Source organism: Talaromyces proteolyticus, assembly GCF_021365285.1.
Source record: "Talaromyces proteolyticus strain PMI_201 chromosome Unknown BGW36scaffold_7, whole genome shotgun sequence".
NCBI lineage: Eukaryota > Fungi > Ascomycota > Eurotiomycetes > Eurotiales > Trichocomaceae > Talaromyces > Talaromyces proteolyticus.
In genome coordinates this window covers 58,684-76,023 of record NW_025764283.1, presented here as the reverse complement: position 1 = coordinate 76,023, position 17,340 = coordinate 58,684, and the positions used below count along the sequence as shown (strand labels likewise).

At 46.7% G+C, this 17,340-nt stretch overlaps 8 protein-coding genes across 8 annotated transcripts; 3 read left to right on the top strand and 5 right to left on the bottom strand.

The window, feature by feature from the left end:
• Positions 1-243: 243 nt before the first annotated feature.
• On the top strand, positions 244-1,695 carry BGW36DRAFT_298360 (L-ornithine N5-oxygenase sida; the record flags this gene model as incomplete). The annotated part of the gene is made up of 2 exons (XM_046211424.1): positions 244-1,037; positions 1,092-1,695. The coding sequence occupies 2 exons, from the start codon at positions 244-246 to the stop codon at positions 1,693-1,695; spliced, it is 1,398 nt and encodes a 465-aa protein (XP_046070861.1).
• A 789-nt stretch (positions 1,696-2,484) lies between these two features.
• Positions 2,485-5,512, bottom strand: BGW36DRAFT_320608 (palmitoyltransferase SidR). Its single transcript, XM_046212635.1, has 6 exons — positions 4,923-5,512; positions 4,064-4,867; positions 3,942-4,014; positions 3,621-3,885; positions 3,457-3,569; positions 2,485-3,404 (listed from the first exon to the last, which is right to left on the bottom strand). The coding sequence occupies exons 1-6, from the start codon at positions 5,211-5,213 to the stop codon at positions 2,755-2,757; spliced, it is 2,196 nt and encodes a 731-aa protein (XP_046070860.1). The 5' UTR covers positions 5,214-5,512; the 3' UTR covers positions 2,485-2,754.
• A 467-nt stretch (positions 5,513-5,979) lies between these two features.
• On the bottom strand, positions 5,980-6,759 carry BGW36DRAFT_298161 (cyclin-domain-containing protein; the record flags this gene model as incomplete). Its single annotated transcript, XM_046211414.1, has 1 exon — positions 5,980-6,759. The coding sequence occupies one exon, from the start codon at positions 6,757-6,759 to the stop codon at positions 5,980-5,982; it is 780 nt and encodes a 259-aa protein (XP_046070859.1).
• A 1,164-nt stretch (positions 6,760-7,923) lies between these two features.
• On the bottom strand, positions 7,924-9,646 carry BGW36DRAFT_297280 (uncharacterized protein; the record flags this gene model as incomplete). Its single annotated transcript, XM_046211344.1, has 4 exons — positions 7,924-8,544; positions 8,597-9,073; positions 9,130-9,409; positions 9,462-9,646. 4 exons carry the CDS (start codon positions 9,644-9,646, stop codon positions 7,924-7,926), a joined length of 1,563 nt encoding a protein of 520 aa, XP_046070858.1.
• Positions 9,647-10,490: 844 nt separating this feature from the next.
• BGW36DRAFT_177983 (putative cystathionine beta-synthase) lies at positions 10,491-12,648 on the top strand. The gene is made up of 4 exons (XM_046209696.1): positions 10,491-10,893; positions 10,978-11,012; positions 11,066-11,742; positions 11,801-12,648. The coding sequence occupies exons 1-4, from the start codon at positions 10,637-10,639 to the stop codon at positions 12,383-12,385; spliced, it is 1,554 nt and encodes a 517-aa protein (XP_046070857.1). The 5' UTR covers positions 10,491-10,636; the 3' UTR covers positions 12,386-12,648.
• A 372-nt stretch (positions 12,649-13,020) lies between these two features.
• Positions 13,021-14,045, bottom strand: BGW36DRAFT_359788 (putative SRP receptor beta subunit; the record flags this gene model as incomplete). Its single annotated transcript, XM_046214114.1, has 2 exons — positions 13,021-13,764; positions 13,833-14,045. The coding sequence occupies 2 exons, from the start codon at positions 14,043-14,045 to the stop codon at positions 13,021-13,023; spliced, it is 957 nt and encodes a 318-aa protein (XP_046070856.1).
• A 105-nt stretch (positions 14,046-14,150) lies between these two features.
• BGW36DRAFT_178050 (putative beta-1,6-glucan boisynthesis protein) lies at positions 14,151-15,576 on the top strand. Its single transcript, XM_046209697.1, has 4 exons — positions 14,151-14,599; positions 14,671-14,771; positions 14,837-15,239; positions 15,294-15,576. Exons 1-4 carry the CDS (start codon positions 14,387-14,389, stop codon positions 15,360-15,362), a joined length of 786 nt encoding a protein of 261 aa, XP_046070855.1. The 5' UTR covers positions 14,151-14,386; the 3' UTR covers positions 15,363-15,576.
• Positions 15,577-15,790: 214 nt separating this feature from the next.
• Positions 15,791-17,320, bottom strand: BGW36DRAFT_359786 (putative glutamate 5-kinase; the record flags this gene model as incomplete). The annotated part of the gene is made up of 5 exons (XM_046214113.1): positions 15,791-16,654; positions 16,713-16,808; positions 16,860-16,970; positions 17,028-17,215; positions 17,278-17,320. The coding sequence occupies 5 exons, from the start codon at positions 17,318-17,320 to the stop codon at positions 15,791-15,793; spliced, it is 1,302 nt and encodes a 433-aa protein (XP_046070854.1).
• Positions 17,321-17,340: the final 20 nt, after the last annotated feature.

Below are 17,340 nucleotides of genomic sequence, written 5' to 3'. Positions count from 1 at the left end.
GATAGCTTTAGAAGTCCGTCCATTGTCGATCTGACACCTTTATTCGCTTTTAAAATAAGAACGAAACAAAGGGCACCCAGACTCTTCTGCCTATCCAGGCTTCTCGTGTTGATTAGTCGCCTCTGTGTGGAAGACAATCTGTAAAGCATACTTGGTGACCGCTTTTTTACGGGAACGGATAGATATAAATATTATCATTGTGTGGGGGGCATTCATTTTGCCGACCTAGAGGCAAACAGGAAAATGTCGAGGGTATCAGATACAGTACCCACCTTAGGAGATGGCGTTTACGACATGATATGTGTTGGATTTGGTCCGGCCTCTCTAGCGATAGCTATTGCTTTGCATGATGCTCTAGATCCGCAGTTATCCGGGTCCCCAGCAGCAACACACCGGCCGAAAGTATGTTTCCTCGAAAAACAAAAGCAGTTCAAATGGCATTCTGGCATGTTACTGCCTGGGTCGAAGATGCAGATTTCCTTCATCAAAGACCTAGCCACCGTCCGCGAACCTCGCAGCGAATTTACCTTTCTGAACTATCTAAAAAGCCAAGGGCGACTTTTAAGCTTCACCAACCTGGGCACTTTTCTACCTTCACGACTAGAGTTTGAGGACTACATGCGTTGGTGCGCCAATCGATTTGAGGATGTTGTAGCATACGGACAAGAGGTGCAAGAAGTCGTGGCAGGGGGTGCTGAGGCTTCCGGTCTCACCCAGTCATTCCTTGTCCGCTCAAAAGATCTGAATTCTGGTGTTATTTCCACCAGGCGAACAAGACATGTGGTAATTGCTGTAGGAGGCAAGCCCAGGATGCCGCACGGAATCCCTCAGAATCCACGTATCATGCATTCATCTGCATATTGCACAACCCTGCCAGATTTGTTGAAAGATCACTCTAGTCCATACCACATCGCTGTACTAGGAGGCGGACAGAGTGCAGCAGAGATATTTCACGATCTGTCAAAGAGATACCCTAATGCTAAAACGACTTTGATCATGAGAGACTCTGCCCTGCGTCCTAGCGACGATTCCCCTTTGTATGTTATTGCTCATTTCCTCCTCTCGATGGAAACAGATGCTAACATTGCCAGCGTCAACGAGATTTTTGATCCGGGACGAATTGAGGAGTTTTATGCGCTTTCATCGGAGGAGCGTCGCATTTCGATTGCTGCTGACCGTGCTACCAACTACAGCGTGGTCCGGCTTGAGTTGATCGAGCAAATCTATCAGGACATGTACATGCAAAGGATTAAAAACCCAGACTCTTCCACGTGGCAGCATCGTATCCTTCCTCGTCACACGATAGAGGGCGTTTACCAAATTCGCACCAATGAATGCTTGAAGATCCACCTCCAGACAGCAGATAATCGGCGACAAAAGGAGGTTCTCGAGGTGGACGCATTGATGGTCGCCACCGGCTATACGCGAAATACGTATGAAGAATTGCTGAGTAAAGTTCAGAATCTCCGGCCCACAGGATCAATCCACTGGGGGGTAAATCGCAACTATAGTGTGATACTGGATCGAGCCAAAGTGGGTTCTCGGGCTGGGATCTGGTTGCAAGGATGCAATGAAAGCACGCATGGACTGAGCGACAGCCTGCTGTCCGTGTTGGCTTCACGAGCTGGGGAATTGGTCGAGTCGATACTGCGAGAACACCTGCCGAAGCCGGGTCGCGCGCGGGCTCTTCTGTGACCGCCAGTCCACCATAGTTAATTCCGAATAATGGGAGGACTGGCCTGTATAGTGTACTTCGGGCTAGCTTAACAGAGCAATAGATACGACGAGGAGTAGTGACTAGTAGAAAGCAGACAATGGCGCCAATGAAAATGGGGTCATGACGATGGTTCCGTCTTTCAAAACGATACCATGGCAGGGAGGAAGCAGGAAGTAGGAAGCAGGAGGGGGGTTTTCGGCGTATTGTCTGTCGCATTTGCGCCAGTGCATCTTATCTGATTAGATCAAACTAGCTCAAAGAGCAACACCAGCCCACCGCCCGCACGACTCCATCATGAATACTAATGTTATTCTCCTCGGTGTTATTAATTATCTGTGCTACTGTTACATCTCCGAGCTTCAACGTCTAGATCTAACTACTTCATCCGATACGCGGAACCCGAGGTGGTTATTATTACGTTTGCTTTGCTTGTCTCCGCCCTCATCGCCCGAAATCTGCTCAGGCTCCGAAGTAGCATTCGTGCTATTATTATCTGATCCGACCGCTTAGTTTCGGGTTGTGTTCGGTCTTGAAAATTCCAAGACGCGCTTACCGCCCGTCCATATCAAGCCATCGGCGTCAGGAAGAAGGGTCACGAACCAAATCCCGAGGCCGGAGGAGAGGGGGGTCAACTCATTATTATTGTTAGTGCCGTATTGTTACTCAACTTTTACCTGGTCAGCTGGTGACTTCTTTCTTACATGAGTCGCACGGACGGACGGGCGGACTATGACCGTGATGTGACGACTCCTGTCTACAACATCAATCATCAATATAACAAGTATTTGACATTATGACCTCCTGCAGGAGATAAGTACAAAAGATATATCAATGCCATTCGGTTACGACACCTCTCTAACACACCCCACCATCTATGTATGCCAGAAGTAACTCCATCATTTCGGTAGAACGCTCGATGAAAAAAACTCGTTCCTATGGAAATATATATATATGTAGATGTATGTATATGCAATCATTTGCAATTGACGACCGAAAAGCTTCCAAAACCAGCGTCAGATGATAACTTTTCAAAGCGGCTATTCTCCCCGCTCAGGATCCTCCCCAGCGACACTCATATAAGCGCCGCTGGAACCACTCCTACCGTGCAGTCTCAACGGGGGTTCGTACATGGTGTAGTAGTTAACAGCCTCGCCATCAAGCATTCCAGATCCGGGCTCCCGTTTCTTGAAAAATGGGGCCGCATCGAACCAGAAGTCTCGACAGTTGGTGACGAAGCCACGGGAGAACGGGTTTTTCTTCTTAGTAGAGCGGCCTTGCGCGGTAGCAAAGAAAGTATCCAGTCCCAACAGAGTTTGCCACTGCCCAAGAAATCCACGACGACGATGGTTATGGGTTGGTGCGCTTGGAATCTCAGGATTTGGACCATGCCCGGCACTCGTCAGTCCAGCAGCCGAGGTAGATGTGGTTCCCGCAACAAGGGCAGACGTAATTGCCTGAGAGGCAGAATGCGAATCGTTCATTGTATGGCCTCTCATGTTTTCGTACGTGGTTTGATTCCGCGAGATTTGGACCATTTGCACGGAGCCTAGCATTGTGACCCAGATCAATTGAAGGGTAGCCCACACAGTAAGAATTAGGGTGAAGCTGTCTTTAGAGACTATGCTGCACAAGTTGTCGTTGATGACATTGCATTGCAAAGTTTCTGGGGGAGGGAGGAGTTCAATATCTGTCGCACATATTGTTAATTTAGTCATTTCATAAGCCTAAGAGTCACTTACAGCCGATAACAAGTCTAATGAATAGCAAAATACCAATCTCCAGACTCACGACGTATATCACAAAATGGCGTAAGTTATTCGCTCCAACACAGTTAAAAATCCATGGACAGTGGCTAGGCAGCTAGGTCAGTTTACGAACAAAATTTGGAAGAAAGAGGTCATACTGATCATGTTTTGCCACGCATCGGGAACACCGACGACAGTGCTTGCTTCGTAATGGCTTTCGAATCATGCAATGAATGCAGAAATGCTCTTCGTTAAATTTCCAGTTATCAAACAGATCTCTAATAACCTCTCTTTGTTGATTCCTGCTACCGATATTGGGAATGTAGCCGGGGTCTCCGCCCATTGAAAAGATGTAGAAGTATGTTGTTAGTGTGTAGAATACGACAAAAAAGACATTCGAAATCGGATATGAGCCCCAGGTCACTGCTAGTTGTCAATTCCCTGTTTGTCTGCCCATAAGGGAATTTAAAAAGACGTACCGGACACAACTCGCAGAAGATATATTGCTCCCACCCAGAACAGGCTGCCTGCAAACACTCCCGCAAGAAAAGGCTATCAAACATTAGCCCACGAAATTAGAAATCGTCAAACCAAGGCGTACCGTTTTTTGAAGAACACGAAACTCGCCCGGTCCATGATTAGCAACTATTTGGGCCAGATACTGCATGCCGAAGACAAGCACCACTGCCAATGGCAACCCGATATATATAGCGAATTTGCTAATAACCCAGATCGCTAGAAAAATGGAGATGAAAGGCCACAAGAAGAAGTATTTGGTCAATAGGCTCTTGCTGTGCAAGAATACAGTCATGCCCATAGGAAGAGTCTTCAAATTGCCTTTCTGGTCGTAGCCGCAGTCATTCAAAGCCCGATGCCAGGCTCTGGTTGATCTCATTTCGCTAGCCACTGTCGCTGGGGATTTGCCATCTCTCGTCTTTGCGGTCCGATCTGCACCGTACTCAAGTATCTTTTCAATGCACAAATACGATCCTTTCACCAAAGCCCAGTGTAACGGGGTGAGACCACCCTCGTCGATTGCATTCACATTAGCTCCCCATCGCAAAAACATATCGACGCAAACAGGCAGTCCCTTGTATGCTGCCCACATTAAGCCAGTATGACCCTGGGGGTCTGTAACGTCAACTGGAATTCCCTGGTGGAGTAGGAGAATCACCAGGAATGCATTTCCATCAATTGTAGCCAGGTGTAAAATATTGTAACCCTGGGCATCCGTCAAAAGAGGATCAGCACCGCGCTGTAGTAACAAGTCTACGATGTAGTAATGGCATCGTTGTGCAGCCCACATAGCCGGTGTAGCGACAGATTCACCCCCTTTGGCGTTGACATCGGCGCCGGAGTCGAGGAGGAAGCGGCACATGGCATATTGATTGTTTATTGCAGCCCACTAGTAGTACATAAGGTTAATTATTGCACTCCATTGCGTTTAGCAACAAACTTACGTGTAAAGGCGTAATGCCTTCCTCATCCTTATATTTGGCGCTGTACTTTTTTGTGTCAAATAACTTTTGCATTGCACCAATCTCACCCAGTCGAGCAAGCTGCATGATATCCTCTTCAACTGGCAGCAATGACCTGTTCGCTTCTCCACCCGCTGCCATATTCTTCATTTCCACGCCATCGGTGGTAGGTTGTGGAGGCGCGGCGGACGATTTCCCAATAGCGCCTACTTGCACGGCGGAGTTTGACAGAGGGCCATTCTGATGCGGTTCGTTCGAAGGTGAAGAAGCCATTGTCGATGCGTAATATGGTTTTTGTGATTAAAATCAAATGGAACGAAGTTAGGAGCAGATTGTGGTGACGCTTAAGGCGAAGAGTCCTTGGTTTGAATTCAAAAAATGCGCGATCAACAAATCATTCGAGCATCAAGCATAGTATGCAAAAAGGAAAGGAAAGACAGAGCGAATATCACGCGCGGTATTCTCCTCGTATTGTCCTTTTCTGTTTTTGCCCTGTTAAAGGTGCATGTCGTGAGAATACTGGAAGCTGGTGTTTTTGCGAAGCGTATCTGCCTAGATTACATAGACATCATTAATCGTGCACGCTGTGGCTGAGCGCTCCGGGGCTTGGCCTAGCTCCTTTCCGTAAGCCGCAGGAATGATCCGATGTTCCTTTCTTTACAAGGCGCGCATCTGTCCAAAATTTGATCCAATTTTTGAAATTCCATTGATTCTGCAGCATAGGTTCATAGCCATTTCAATCGATATTCAAATTACCAAAACTCTGCAGTAAACTTCTGGCTTATAATACATCTTCTCCGCTTCTGCTGTATAGTACAGAATTAAATAGCATATTTACAGTAAAGCTAGCCCTCGCCCTCTTCATTCAAAAGTCATATACAAATCCGAGGCTCCCTTGCAAGTTTTCTCCTCGTCATAGTCGAAACCAGCATAGCATGATAAATATCAAATAGCGACACGCATCCCTTCACGGGAAGCTGCCAAAATTAACATATGGAAACTTCCATTCCTTCCAGTATAAGGAAATGACCACTTAGGGTCATTGGCTTGGGGGTGGGCTAGACACAATCTCGTTGGAAACGGGCGCTGGAGCTGCAGTAGAAGTGCTATCCCGACTGGGGCTCCGTGGAGGGGGCCTAGGAATCATATCTTCATATGGCAATCCCTTGAGTAAACTGACCTGGCAAGTCAACGCGTGTGCATCTACCCGTAATGCGAAATCCATGAGGAAACAGAATGTGATTTCAAGCCGTGTAAGTTCTCGCTCTGTAACGCCACCAACCCGAGCAAAGCGTGAGTGAGGATAGGTCAGATCCTCTAGAGCTTTCATTGCGACTCGAAGACCCGCAAGGACTAATCGATGCACGTTTCTCGGTGTCACGAAAAGGGCTTTTTCGGTGACAACCATCTTGGTGATGTAAAGGCTGGCTGCTAGATAGACTGCCGTAGACATGGGGCAATACTTGTGAAGTCGGAGGAGATATTCCTCCAGTGAGATAGGCGGAGCTTTCTTCGAAAAGAATCGTTTTGCTAATACGTTGTGCTGGAATTTCCCTGTTTGGTCTTCCTTTGGAGAGACATGTTTGGAGTCTGCCCCATGGAGTTCAGTAATGCTGATAGTGGTATTTTGTTTCTCCATCACATTGTCGATACCGTCCACGGGACTATAGGGACGATGGTCCTGTTGGGAAAGTAATGTCGTAGGGACATCTCCAGTAAGGCGTGCTAACTCAGCCAGTTGGGCTGTCACGGCTTTCAAGGCCTCAAGTGGTGGTATTTGGAATACATCGGTTCCTAGCTTTCCAGCTGGCGAATTCATAGACCCAGCTTCCGAATCTCGACCCAACAGTGTATTCTGCTCTTCTCCTCCGGAAATGGCATCGGTGCAATGGCTCATTGTGTCAATGAGTGGTCGAATATGTATTCAAAGCGGTGGTGAAGAGGCTTTGCGCGATTAGATTCGATAAAGTATTGCGATTGCACCTGGGTCTGCAGGTGGGCGTAGTGAATCTGGGTGAGAATATCATTGTCCTCTCGGCTTATCGTCGTAACAGTCTGCTGTAACTTGGTAAAACACCGAGTATCGCATGAAACTGGCAGTGTAGCAAAAGCGAAAATATTCAAATTAAAGGTGACTTATGCAGAGGCTTGCGAGTAGGCCTGTCTGACAAATCCAAAGGTCACGCACATCCTAAAGCAAATGGCCTGCGCAGTGAGCGAGGAGAAGAGGCTGATTAGAGCTTTCTTTTGACTTACAAGCAACACGGCTCAAAGGATCGAAACGAACGAACAAAGAAATATTAGTCGTATTTCAGAGGCACTATCATGGCCGCGTCGGGTATATATTGATGGAGGTGAAAGGCACGGAGGAGGACGAGAGAAACCTCGATGTGGAGTCCGGTCTCGACTCCAAAAATGTCCCGCGACACTAAGCAAGTCTTATCGAGATCCCGAGGCTGCCCCTGCTCCGCTTGCTGCCAAATAATATATATGAATATATGCTGCGTGTATATATATATATATATATATTATATTTGGACGACTGGTGTATTGCAGATATTACTACGATTTCTGCTGGCATCTAGGGAGAAAGAAGAAATACTGAGGAGGTTTCCCTTATGGAGAATGACTGCAGAATCAACAAAAAAAATACTAATGGTTGTCTCGACTTTTTTTTTGTCTTGTTTTCAAGCACATAGCCAGTACGATGGATTTAATGAAACCGAATCTTAATATCTTCTTATTCCAACGAGCAGCAGAGGCGCGTTCATAGAGTACTATGCATACTATATGTGTAGTACGTTTTAATTCTCCGCGCTTGACCAACGTAGTGACCTATATCTCAAACCGCGCTTGTTCTGTCCTGGTCCAAGGTATATTAACGTCCAGGACATACAGAGTAAGAGAGGCGCGGGGTGACGTGATACCAAGTCAAGGTTGGTTATCTTTTAAAAACACCCTGTATGTGCATTTCATTGGCGTATCAAATCTCTGGTTTAACATCTTTATTGCCTTTCAATTGTCTTTCACGCATTTCGGTTTGTTCCACGAGAGTTCCAAGATTTATTCCTTCGATTCCTTTCTGGATTATCGTCAGCCGCCTTTCCAGATCTGTAAGACGCTCTTTCTGGAACTGGTCAGATAGAGATATCCGGAATTGCGAGTCTCTTTGTAGAGAAAAGGCGAAAAGCTCCTTGGCTTTGTCAGTAGATCCTAGCTCTTCTGTGAGTGGCATTTCTGTAGATGTGTTCAAGTTATTGAGCAGCTCCACCATTCGAATCCGACTTTCAGAAATCAGACCTGCTGAATCACATTGATTTAGTGGACCCTGCTCCATCCCTGAGATACCTAGGCGGCGTAGTATGTTGTCCAGAGCTTGTGACTGTGGCTTTTGGGATGTCGTTAACTGCCCTGAAATAGATTTAATAGAGGACTGTCGTCGGTGAGATCTCTTATCTTTGCTGTTCACAGTCTCGTTTCGGGCATTCTCATTCATATAAAGGGAAGCCAATAACGTCAAAGCTTCGCGGTATGACTGATAATGCAACAGTCTATCAGTAACCTGGTTCGTGGATTCCGTCATTTCAGAGAGTAGTCGGGAAATCTAAGATAGGAATTAAGTAAGTGAATCCACTGACAATTCAAGGGTGGCAAACCATTTCGAGACACTCTTCTGATGAGTGGTCAAGATTTTGCTTGCTCTTCTGAAGTTCGTCACGTATTCGCTGGCCGAACTCTTGCCTTGCAGACATTTCAGCCAGGGCTTCTACCTCCAAATAGAGCGAGTCTAAATCCTCTTCTAACATAGAGATCCTATCATCCAGATCCGTCTCCTGTTTAGTGTTCTCGTCACTTCTAATAAGCGAGTCAAGATACAGTCGATCTAGCCGACATTGGATTTCTTCCGAGATCAGCTTCGACAATGTCAAGGTCAGGTGCATTACTCGTTTTTCTGTATTTTCATCCTCTTCTGTCATCTCGAGCTCGGCGGCAAAACGCTCAACTTGAACGAGAACCCGATCGTCATTTCTTAGTTTTGTCGTGACTGTCTGCAGTAGCTGTCGTTTCTCGACTTGGATCTGCTGTTGCTGCAGGGATATTCTACTCTCGAAATCTTTTATCAAATCCTCAGACTAGATATTTGTAAATTCACGCTATTAGTAGAAAATTGTGGGATTAGGAGGTGTACCATTGCTTTTTTCCTCTGCTTCTCTAGCAGATGTCGCCGAGTCAGGTCATTTATATATCGGTCATACTCTCGATCGGCTTCTCGTCTCCCCGACTGCAGTTTTTCCAAGGTGGCATGTTGGGATTTCAAGACCGCTGTATGTTCCAAATAGGTTGCTGTGGATGACTTTAAATTAGCGGTTGCTGCGCGGATTGCATCTTCGTCTAAAGGTCGTGTTGATGTCAACGCAGGGTGACGAAGAAATGCTTGAGAAGCCCCCGACTTTTCTAGGCTGTTAAGTCTACAGATATAGTCAGGATCCATGTACAAAGAACAAGCGAGAGACAAAATACAAAGCCAATTCTTCTTTCGAAAGCAATGTCGGGGAAGTGACATGGTCGGCTGCCCATTGAGCATTCCTTCTGCCATTTTCTGTCTCGAGATTGAAATCCGCCGCAATGCTCGCCTGGTTGAACTTGATTGCACGCTCTTGAAGAGCATGGGCAAGCAGACGGTCCGGCTGGGTTGAGGCTGCCATGGCGAGCTGGCGAGCTGGGGGAGGCTGCAGAGGTAAACAAGCCCGACTCCACCACCACCCGCGTCTCATCTCCGCTTCCCCGCCCCTCAGAGATAATATCTCTGAAGTTACATGTTTACAGTCATTCCGTGCCGTTCTGCTCGGATTTAGATTTACATTCAACTGTGTATATTCCGAATAAAAGCAATTGCTCTTCAGCATTGCTTCGCGAAACCACCCAATTAACCCGTTCCCAGTATTCTCCGTCACGGATCATGCCGACTCAGGATCCTGCGGGTATCGTTCAATCGGCGGAAATGCCGAACCTGATGCCCCTCTTGCGATGAATGGTACGATGAATGGTTATTGGCTGTTTCATCCTACATGCATATCATCATGTCCCTGAAGCTTGCCTACGGGGTGCACATCACCGAAGATATAAAATAATCAATGTACATGCATGGATGGTGCTAGGCTGACAACAACCAGAGAAGAGTGAACTTGATTTAAAGAAACATATCCAAGAGGACCTATGTATGCCTGGAAATTTATATATATTTATAGAATCGGTAATAAACAACCACGAGTATGGGCTGCTGAACGAAATATCTCCACCATATGAGGTGCCAGCAAATGCCCCGAGTTAAATAAAAGGCACAACGTAACGAGGTATATGGTATACACACTACAATCCGAAGACCGTTATTTTGTCTCGACATTGAAGCCTTACTACTTCTAAAATATCAGCAGAGAAATCTTTCTGCGAAACCCAAAAAAGCCAATGACGTGAAGGATTGCTGATTCTACGAATTTTCCATCTCGGCTACCGTCGGCGAGGGGCAGGACCAAGCACGCAACTTTTTTCCAGAGTTTGACAAAGGCACGTTCTGTCCGACAACAACAACAATCTGCCATACAGACAGATACTCTTCTCTATATCTTGAAGAGATAATCTGGAAGCTGAACAATCCACATAACTTTCTCGCCGATTCCTGTACCCAATTCAACGCCATGAGTCTGTCAACGACGGGGGCCCCTCCCAAGGCTCTGGAGAGCATCACGGGCCAGATTGGAAACACACCCCTCGTCCTATTGAACCGCCTCCCCCAAAGTCTCGGGATTGAAGCAACTGTATATGCAAAACTTGAGTATTTCAATGCTGGTGGCAGTGTCAAGGACCGAATTGCATTACGCATGATTGAAGAGGCTGAAAGGACAGGGAGAATCAAGCCGGGAGACACGTTGATCGAACCGACCAGCGGGAATACGTAAGACAGAAAACTTCTACTAGCCTGTTTTAATGAGTTGTCTTAAAAATGGAGGCTAACACATGTATGCCCGTATGAATACAGTGGTATCGGATTGGCACTTGTCGCTGCGGTCAAAGGTAAGTGTACCGTCTAACGAAGCTTGCACAACAACTTGGCTCACTGTTCACAGGTTATAAAACAATTATCACCCTGCCCGAGAAGATGTCCGCAGAAAAGGTTTCTGTTCTTCGCGCGCTGAATGCCACTATCATCCGTACTCCTACACAGGCCGCATATGACTCGCCCGAATCCCACATAGGAGTTGCCAAACGTCTCGAGAAAGAACTTCCGAACGCACATATTCTAGATCAGTACGGAAACGAAAACAATCCCTTAGCTCATGAGCTTGGGACAGCAGAAGAAATCTGGAATCAAACTAAGGGAGCTGTAACAGCAGTCGTAGCCGGCGCTGGTACGGGAGGCACAATTACTGGAATCTCTAGAGGATTGAAGAAGCATAACAAAGCGGTTCAAATCATCGGCGCCGATCCGCAGGGTTCTATTCTGGCTCTGCCTTCTTCATTGAATACCGAGCACGAAAACGAGCCGTACAAAGTAGAGGGTATTGGATACGATTTCATTCCCCAAGTTCTCGATCAGCATTCAGTCGACAGGTGGTACAAGACAGAAGACAAGGAATCATTCCAGTACTCTCGCCGACTGATTGCCGAGGAGGGCCTTCTAGTCGGGGGCAGCAGTGGAAGTGCAATTGCTGGCCTAGTCAAGGCGTACAAAGATAATGTTTTGACCAAGGACGACGTCGTCGTCGTGGTTCTTCCCGATAGTATCCGAAGCTATCTCACCAAGGTATGTCACTGCAAATGCACAACTGCGATATATGATACTGACGGACGTTGTGGATCAGTTCGCAGATGACGACTGGCTTGCTGCAAACGAGCTACTTTCATCCACTCCACCCGAGCTCAAGGCGATAAGCGCAGAAAGCCCAGCTCCAGAGTCCAAGACTAGTCTATTCGCCAGCGGTAAAGTCGGCTCTCTGAGGCTGAAGCCTGTAACGACAGTCCGAGCAAATGAAGGCTGCCAAGCCGCAATTGAACTCATGCGCGAGAAAGGCTTTGATCAGCTTCCGGTCCTCACCACGGATGGCAAGAAACTTGCCGGGTTGATCACTTTGGGCAATGTTCTCAGCTGGATATCTCGTGGGCGCGCAACTGGAAAAAGCCCTGTCTCGGACGTCATGTTTGACTTTTCCAAACTGCCAGAAGTGGTCACAGATTCTAGAGATATTGGGACTGCAGATGACCAAATAACAGCGAAACGCCGCAAGTTCTTCGAGATCACTCTGGACACCCCTTTGAGTGTACTGAACCGGTTTTTTGAATGGAACAGCGCAGCCATCGTGACTGAACGAGACAGCCAGGGCACCATACGACCTGTTGCAGTAGCTACGAAGGTGGATCTTTTGACTTGGCTGCTGCACCAAAATTAAATAATGATTACTTCGACAATGATAGCCATGTTTCAGTATTCGATTCTTACTTTAACGACCTTTTTCGTTGCCTTCAACAGGTTCTATTTCTTTCGAAACCGTCACAATGTGTGGTTTTTTGTGGCTGTTGCAACGACGGCGTTCCATGTATGGTGTTTGTTTTCGCTTCATAAAATTCTCACCTGTCGATGAGAATGTTCCATTGACTATATACATTATTTTGGCGTTTAATCTTGTACTCAACACTTAGATAATGCCGACTCGTGTTCTTAGGATTATACATTTATAGATTTAAGACAGAAATGAAGATGCTTGCTTGCTCATGATGATGTGGAATGGATCGTTGTTTCAAAAAATATATTATTAACATATATGTCTACTCAATGGCGTACGACCATCTAGTAGAGAATATATTTCGGGGTGTCTACATCACACCCTTTTTGCTTTGATATCAAGATTTGATCAAAGAGAAGCGACCATAGCCAAGCCAAAACAGCAAGCCAATATCTGTCCACATCACATGATCTCAGTATGCGCCAAAGCCATACAAAGCTTTTGACAATCGATTAGTCGTAATAACAAATGCTGGTTGACAATTCCACCTTTGAATTGAGAAAATTCTAGGTTGACACACCTTATAGACACGATCCAATCCATTCTTCCCATGCCCGCACACCAGATTTAGGGTCCTGACCTTCCTCGGAGAGGATAGATCCTCCAATAACGTCAACCTTGGTGCCAATTTCATTTTCCAACAGCCGGAAGCTGAAAGTGCCCTGTCCATCGTCGCCGCCTAGCAGGTCTTCATCGTCCTCGTTATCCAAAGATCCGGCGCTAGCATCCATCAAGCCTTTTTGGCGAGACTTGCGAATGCGGTCAATCTCAAGCTCAAGCCTTTCTTTGATGGATCCAGCTGGCAAAGCGGTAAATAGATCCTGCTTATTCGCTGCTATAAGAACGGAGATAGAAGCCCCGGCTTTTGAAAGAGACTTGTTTTTGCTTAATACAAGCTTTTGTAGGAGTAAGAGAACATCGTGCAGATAACCAGCGCTGTCTCTCAAATTTTCCGCTCCATCTGCCAGTAATGCGGCATCAACAAAGTAAATGAGGCCGCGAATGGGCGACTTTTCCTTTGAACTCAAATCATTCTGGAGTTGTGATAATTGCGACGAACGTAATTTTCCGTGGCCGGGGGTATCTCTCAAGATATATTTGACGGGGTTTCGTTTGGCCTCCGATAGGCTAGGATCATTGACTGATCGGTATCGGTTCGAGGCGATTGGCACTGAGGGGTGGAGCACAATGGTTGTCGACGCTGGGTTTTGAGATGTATGTGTGCGAGGCGTTGCTGTCTTCGCTCGTTGCGAAGCGGACTCGAGCTACCGCCTTGTCAGAAAATCCCATGTTCGCGTGATGATATTCAAGAAAAAAAAAATAGAATGCGCACCGATGTGAGGAAAGATGTTTTACCAGCACCGCTCGGGCCGAGTAGAATAAAGGATGACGAGGCAGGGTTTGCTGCTTTGCGATAAAGAGAGTAATGAAGCAATGTAGGTAAAAGCAGGGCGACTGCAAGAGTGATGAGAATGGCAATCGGGTTGCCGTCCAGCAAGGTGGTCGCGATGGCGCCGGGCGAGCTCCAATCCACGGTGGAACCCATCCTGCGACACTCAACTTCGAGCACCTCCAAGAGCTTTTCTTTAAAAGCTAGACTCGCGGTCTGAAGAGCAGTCAATAACGACTGATGATGGTGAGCGACGAAGAGCAAGTGGCATGTGGGGCTTGCGGGTCGACAGCTCCGCGCAAGACCAATCGTCTTGTGGCTCGCTCCGTCACTGGCATTCAAGGAGCTGCATATTTGTTGCACCATCCAGCCAGGAGGACAAGGAGGACAAGGATGCCTGTTGTCTCTCGTTTCCAGCATGGAGGCTTTGGCAAGAGTTACTTGCTCCCTCATCGTCACATTTGCCCACCGACTCTCCGGCCAGGTCATGTTGAAAGATGAAATTCACCACACCAGTCTCGATACTGCTTGCTTTTCCCTTCCTAGCTTTAGCTGACGTGGAGTTCACAAGCCCTGCGCCAGGTTCAACGGTACATGGGGGCGATGTTCTGACGGCTGTCTGGAAAGAATCTGGGGAACCTCCCAAGCTCTTGGAGCTGACGGACTATGATCTTTTCCTATGTGCAGGGGGGGCATCTATTGAGTATTCGGTATATAGCTATGGATGACTTTCTTTTCAGACGAAGTTTGGACCTACTAACCCAGTCAACTATTATTGCAGGAGGAACTCTCGCTTCTCATAGAAAATGGCTCCTTTGAAAGAGGGAATTCGGTTTCATTTCAAGTCAAGCCAGAGACTGGGGCTGTCTATACCAATGCATAGTACGATATACCCATACACGACAATTATCTTCCCTCACCCCCGAACGCTAATGTTGCGATGACAGTTTTCTCAAAATGGTCTCTAGGGGGCTCAATGCAACAGTGATAAATTACTCGCAACGATTTTCTCTATCTGATATGACGGGAACCTTTTCAGAGCGCGTTCAACATGGCTTGCGGTTACTCCCGAACGCGACTACAGAGCATGGCGAGCTGAAGAAGAGACAAGTTGCCGCAGCTGCGACAGCAGCAGCCCTATACACTGTGCCCTACCCTGCTCAATCTGTCGGACTGACCAAATATGCGCCAATGGCGAAGCACCCTGGCACAACTATAACAGCGAAAAGTGCTCCTCCACAGTTTCCTACAAGCGCTTATACTATAGCTCGGACATTTCTACCGATACCTACGTGGCAGACAACATTGACAGCCCCCCAAACGTACTCCACCACGAACATAGAGAATCCAGTGAGTTGAGCAGAGAAGGGAATTTGTTTGAGTAATGCTAAATCATCATCACAGGCAACACCGGCACCACATCCATCGGACGATATGAAGAAATACCTCAAGAGATGGACCGATTCCGCTTGATCAAGCTTCGAAACGCAGTCTTGTGTGCCACCACAACGCTAACTCGTTGCTTGCTGAATGCAAATATTTATTTTCATTGCTGTACCGCTAAATGTCCGAGTAATCTGTTTTAGCTGCTAAGGCGGCAATGGGTATCTTCTTTTTCCGGCGTATGTAAATGTACTAGCATAACATGACTTGAAAAACATCGATTGATTGAAATCACTTTTATATTCGTGATGCATCATTGTGAAATATCACATAGTCTAAATCTGCCGACCTTTGGACATGCAAATCTCATCTATAGAGTGTAATTGAGTAATTTGCCGATTTGATAGCTGCAGTACATTCAAACCCGTTTGAATGCAAAAGAGTCATCGTGACACAAGCTCGGCAAGTTACTAAGTGAAAACACACGGGCACTGTCGAAGCCTTCTTAGCAATAACTTTCATTTCATCAGTTCGGATGGACCTGGAGTGACGGCGCCACTGGATCTCTCGCTTCTTTGGAAAAATGAAATATTTTCACGCAGAGCCACATATTCACTGTCCGCATATCCAAGTACAGAATGAATATGCGTGCTGCGAAGACCTTTGATCAGGCTAATTTCCAAGCTTCCATAATTCACGATCGCCCGTCCAACCTCCTTTGGCTCCTCGGCATGAGTTATGAAATCTCCATTGACTGCATTTACCGACCGTCTCTCAACCACGAATAGACGCACTGCCTCCTGTTGTCCAAAGTGGCCTTCGACGGCGAGAACACCTGCAGGAAGAAGACTTGCTTTGTTCTGCAGTGCAGCTAAGGCACCTTGGTCAATGTAAAGGTTCCCATGAGGTGTGAGGCCGTGTAAAACCCAGAACGAACGTGATTGGACTGGAGTAGCTGAAGGAAGAAACCTCGTGTGAAGTGGAGGGGGTGTAATTGATGAAGACAAATCTGGATCGGATTTGATGTCCTCAGAACTTATCTCTAAATTGTCCCCGCTCTCTTCCAGATATTTCAAAACCTCATGGACATTTTCAGGCTTTGAGCTTTTGGTAATTATCGTTGTTACACCAGCACTAGTGGCGAGACGAGCAGCAACAATTTTTGTGCCCATTCCACCAGTACCTAGGGAAGAACCGGATGTTGACACATCGGCATCAAGTGTTGATATATCGGTAACCACCTCAATGGGCTGAGCATCGGGGTTATGTCGCGGATTCGAGGTGTATAGGCAGTCAACATCAGTCATTAAAAAGAGGTAATCCGCCTTGACCATGGCTGCTGTAATCGCAGAGAGTGTGTCGTTATCGCCAAATTTGATTTCCTGGTTTGTGGTGATTAACATTGGGCCTCTGCTGTCTTTGGAGAGCAGGGGTACCTACTGCTACAGCCAATGTGTCGTTTTCATTAACGATGGGGATCACCCCCATGTCTAAAAGCTCAGAAAAGGTATTTTGCGCATTCACATATTGCGTGCGCTGTTAAAAATATTAGCACATATCCAGACACGATGGATCAGGCTACCATACGTCTGCAATGTCACTTCTGGTCAGAAGTATCTGAGCAACGGGGATTCGAAGATGGACAAAAAGACTATCCCACAAGCCCATGAGTTTACATTGGCCAACAGCAGCAAGAGCCTATTATTTCATCGTGAGAATTTGGTCCATATTCGCTTTCAAAGCTATAGCACTCACTTGCACCCTTGGAAGGTGGGTAGGTCTTTCATTTACATCCATTCTGCGTAATCCAACGCCAATGGCACCAGAAGATACAAGAATGACTCGATGCCCATTGCTCCGAAGCTTCGCAACGGTTTCTACGAGTGCGGATAATATGGACAGAATTGGTTCGTGTGTTTTCTCATCAATAATAGAACTCGTCCCTGTATACCGAAATTAATATTCGCCAAGCCGCTCTGTATACATGTGAGTCAGAGGATCATACCAAGCTTGATGACAATGGTGCGGGACCTCCCTAGTTCATCCATCGTGTCTCGTAAAGCATATG